At 46.6% G+C, this 5,000-nt stretch overlaps 1 protein-coding gene across 1 annotated transcript in view; it reads right to left on the reverse strand.

Annotated features, from left to right (window-relative positions):
* clip3 (CAP-GLY domain containing linker protein 3) overlaps nt 1-5,000 on the reverse strand; it is a 40,104-nt gene that overhangs the window by 30,368 nt on the left and 4,736 nt on the right. Inside the window, exon 2 of the mRNA XM_078247100.1 lies at nt 4,431-4,797. Coding sequence (XP_078103226.1) covers nt 4,431-4,788 — 358 coding nt within the window. The 5' untranslated portion in view covers nt 4,789-4,797. The remainder of the gene's footprint in view (nt 1-4,430; nt 4,798-5,000) is intronic.

Below are 5,000 nucleotides of genomic sequence, written 5' to 3' on the forward strand. Positions count from 1 at the left end.
TGAAAAAATGCATTGACGATGGCGACACCAAGTCCTCCCGGAGTTGTGCCTTTTCTCATTAGTTTTGCTTTCAATAACTTGGTAAACAGTGGCTGTAAGAGAACAGCTACATGCTAGGTGTGTGGCACCAAGATAAATGATGCCGGATCAACAACGTCGGACTTCATCAGGCATCTCAGAACGCACCCAGATTGGTCAGTCACTTGCTAATGGGAAAGAGACGTTACATTTTGCATATATATCGTCACAGGTAACGAGGTAACCATCGCAAAGTGTTACTAATGCCGGGAACAGGCACATTGTATCTTTATAGTTGCATCTAGATCAGACGGCCAGAGACTTGAGACTCGACTTGGACTTCCAAACAATGACTTGTGAACATCTCTGGTCAATACACGGCAAAGTGGTTTTATTTTTTTACCCTTTCATAGGGTTTAAGTTTAAGTTTTTCTGCTTTTATTGGAACTTTTTTGACGCTTTTTTCAATGTTTTTGTCACTTTTTTTACATCCTGTTTTGTAAATGTCAAAGAAAAAGTAAGAACTACCTATTCTGATACCTGAACTGGCCTGACTCCTGTGATTTCACCTGATACCTTTGGACAAAAGCGTGAATAAATGAAACCAACGACTGCCTGAAAGGATTACAAATTAATTTTAAAGACAGCAGGAATGTCATGAATACGAATGAATGATTGCCTGTTAAAACGTACAGACTGTGTTCACATTTAGACAGAAAACAGTGTGTGCCAGGCTGAGGAGGAGCACTCTGTATTCATATAACGGAGACAACATTCAGAGTGTATAATGGAGCTGGTCTACCCGGGTTTGTCTGAGGAATACCAATGAGCCTGTCATCCAAAACAGGAGTCATTCCAGAGCTTTTGGTCGATAAAAGGGGTCAGTAATACAGACTGGATGTCTATGAATCAGAGAGGTTCTGTACTTTTACTGCTGCATGCTCCATGTGTGTGTTTGAGTGTGTTTTGTAGAGTGTGTTTTTGTAGTTTTCTCTCATTATTAACACTGTGAAGACAGATGAAATTGTCAACTGCCCCCAGTGAAGATTCACATTTCAGTAATCAGTCAACTCCCAATCTAGCCTAGAAATCTAGACACCCCCTAGACGCCCCCCTTACTAATGTTAACTATCATTTTAGTGATCAATAATGAGCCTGTGTCTATGTTATCTCCTTACATATACCTACGCTCTCCGTCTCTGCTAGATTGGGAATGATTGAGATTTCTCTTGGCACAGCTACCAGAAGACTTCCAACTTTCAGACAGGTTGCTCACGTCACATCTATGTCTTCAAGCTCAGTTGGAGGCTGCTCAGTAACGCTCAGCCATCACCGGGAAAGAGCTTCTAATGTCCTTCACTGGTCTCCGTCCAGAGACACGGGGTCTGGTGGTCCATTATATATAATGTCTATGGTTGTATGTTAGAGGCCGGGCTCTGCACTCGCCTCAGTCTGTTTGCCTGTTGCTTGTTTATCCATAACGTGCAATACCTTTAATCCTCTGGGGTCTGAGGGCATTTCCACATATCTTCTTAAATGTACCTTTTTAGGGTATTTGCATAAAACTGATCCCTGTGTGTTTCATATCAAAATGTTCAGAACAAACTCAGCTGTCCGTAACGTGACGTCCACATTTTTTGCGTGAAGAGATAATTTGGCGCTAAAGCTGAAACGTTGATGTTGGCTTGTTGAAATTCCTCAAATCTCTTCTGAAAACAAACCTTAAAGGAGAATTCTGGTCGATGTCAACACGTAGCTCTGTTGTTTGTGGTCGGGGAGTGGCGAGAAAAACGAAAATGATCGGTGTTGCCTACACCGAGCTATGCTACTGCTTGCGTTAGCACCCAGGCGGCTGAAACGGGGCAGTTTTTAAACGTGCTTTTAGCCTCTTAACATGTTCGAGATATCATTACGAGTGCCTTGACCAGAGAATATTTGGTGTAAAACAGACCAGTGATGCCGTTCTGCCCTCAACAACACCAAATATTCTCTCGTCCAGCTCAGCTAGACACACTACCGAGCCTGTGTGTAACCAACATGATCTTCACCTGACTTCAACTGACTTTACCAGAGAGTACGCAGCTGTCCTGCTTTTCTTACAGACATGCGAACTCACCACGGACAGTTTGGTTCATGGACTCGCTGCGCTGCTGAGAGTGACTATGGGAAACGCTGGAATGGATATTTGGCGTTATTTTACCACGTTTATTTAACCACAGCAATTCGTGACCATCTTTTTTTTGGTGGAAAAAATACGTTTTGGAATATTGGATTGTATGAGTTCGACAGTCAACTTGTGTGGAAGTAAACAGAGGTAGGCTATGTGCTCTGGCTGGATTAGCACAACCTTTATGCATTTCTTTCACATCTACTGCAGTCAGATTCACTGTGTTCACTCGGAAGGAATCACTGCACGTGGGTAGGCACTTGTAATGACATCTCGAGCATGTTAAGAGGCTAAAAGCACGTTTAAAACCTGCCCCGTTTCAGCCGCCTGGGTGCAAAAGCTAGAAGTAGCATAGCTCGGTGTAGGCAACACCGATTATTTTCTTTTTTCTCGCTACTGAAAGCACTCCTGGACCACAAACAACAGAGCTACGTGTTGAAATTGTGTTAGCATAGCGTTAGCTTTCTGGCTCAGCGCTAAACTGAAGGGTTCTATCAGCTGAGCGGACTATAAATATCTCCCGTTGCTAAGGGTGGTAAGTCATATCTAAGGTCCTTTCTATTTCCTGGAGCAGGGAATAATGTTTGCATTGCATAAGCCTTATAGGATGGGGATGATTGTTCCAGGTATTAGTCAAACCCTCAGGCATAGCCAGGGAAACAGAGTTATTGTTTGGAAAAACTTCAGATTTCGATTGTAAAACAAATAATATAATAAACTTATGTTTTAAAAATACCGTCCTCCGGGCACGCCTCGCCGTCGTCCATTAATACCTGACAATGCACACCTCATCGGGCATTAACCCTTACTAGAGATTCTCTGCCCGAGCCCGACCTGAACCGCCACTATCCTCTGGCCGGGCCCTTGATCAAGCATTTGTGTTTTTTTTTATTTATCATTACTTTATTAGCCGGGTGGGGAGAAAGCTGTGCCATAATCAGAAATATTATCTATATAGGCTATATTTAGGCCAAAGTAAGAGCAGAAAGTTACAGAAGTTGGACTACAGTTACAAAATGCAACACGTGTCTTACGCGGAGTCTCCTCCTCTCGCACACATCACACCGGGGCTGCTGAGCTATGTCTCATTTCTCTATCTTACCCCTACCCCTTAGCCCTACCCCTTACCCCTACCCCTTACCCCTACCCCTTAGCCCTACCCCTTACCCCTACCCCTTAGCCCTACCCCTTACACCTACCCCTTAGCCCTACCCCTTACCCCCTACCCTTAGCCCCTACCCCTTAGCCCTACCCCTTACCCCTAGCCCTACCCCTTAGCCCCTACCCCTTACCCCTGCCCCTACCCCCTTAGCCCTACCCCTTACCCCTACCCCTTAGCCCTACCCCTTACCCCTACCCCTTACCCCTACCCCTTAGCCCTACCCCTTACCCTTAGCCCTACCCCTTAGCCCTACCCCTTACCCCTACCGCTTAGCCCTACCCCTTAGCCCTACCCCTTACCCCTACCCCTTAGCCCTTGGCCCTCGAAAAACGAGGGGTAAGGAGTAGGGGTGAAAACATACCCCTATGAAATGGGACGCCACTTGGTTACGGTTACGTCATCAAGCATCGTCGCTAGCTGGCTGCTACGTCACCAGAGGCAACAAGTGTTGATCACAAACTTCCAAGATGCCGTCTGCAAGTGTGTGTATGTCGATTGCATGGGTATTAGTGTTTTTTTTGCGATTGTCTGCAACAAATCGAATAAATCAAGCGAGAAGAAGAGGTCTACGTCTACAACGGGCAACACGGAGCTTGAGGATGTAAAGAAAAGAATGATAGTTAGCCTTCAACGTCCTCTTTTGTTACTTCTCCAAGCATGAGGGCGAGGCAAGCCGTCTGAATAAACAAACAGCGCAGTTTACATGCTTCGTTCTTGTTGCATTGCTGGTATTCATTAAGATATTTCTAACAGATTTCTGTAGTTCAAACAACTCTGAATTGTAGTTGAGAACGTCCGTTATAACGGCCCACGTATTAAAAAATTGTCTGGTTGAAATCGGGCTAGGGCTCATAATTACAGTTAATGTGCCGGGCCGGGCTCGGACACAATGTGCACGGGCTCGGGTAGGGTCGGGCTTGATTTTTTGGGCCCGATCTAAGCTCTACCCTTTACACAAACGACAGCAGCTCCTGCACTTGTTATTTCATCCGACTGCTGAATGAAAACGATTCCTGTGGAACTCAGCTGCTGAGAAAAATCCCAGAAAGCACAATAGAGGTTCTTTAAGGTGGTACGGCTTACTGTAGTCTTTGGGCAGCGGTGCCTGGGCGGAGGGGTGCACCATGGGTCGGCGGCGGGGCTCGTGAACTGGACTCTGGTACTCGGACACTGACAGCGGCTCCATCTCCGGCTCGGGCTCGGGCTCAGGCTCGGCGGACGGTGGAGCCTCCTCTTCCTCTCTCTCCGCCTCCTGCTCGTCCACCTCCTCCACCTCGGCTCTCTCCTCTCCTTCCTTCTCTTCATCCTGCTCATATTCCTCCTCTTCCTCCTCCTCCTCCTCCGTCAGCGCCTCCTCCTCCTTCTGGACGCGATCCTCCTCCTGCTCCTCGCGGTCGTGCCTGTCCTTCTCCTGCACCTCCAGGTTCTCCTCTTTAGTCATGGTGAGGGCCTGTCAGAGGAGAGAGACCACACAGAACACTCACACCGGTCAACAGGGCCACGTACATTCATATCAGCACGGCTTAAAGGCTATACATCTTTCGCCGCAGGCTAAAAATACCTCTCGTCCGAATGCACCTTGGGTACAAAAAAAATGTAAATTAACCCTTGTGTTGTCCTCGCGTCATATTTGACGCTCGATGGTGTTTTTTG

The sequence above is a fragment of the Sander vitreus genome, chromosome 3 (assembly GCF_031162955.1).
Source record: "Sander vitreus isolate 19-12246 chromosome 3, sanVit1, whole genome shotgun sequence".
In the NCBI taxonomy this organism is placed as follows: Eukaryota; Metazoa; Chordata; class Actinopteri; order Perciformes; family Percidae; genus Sander; species Sander vitreus.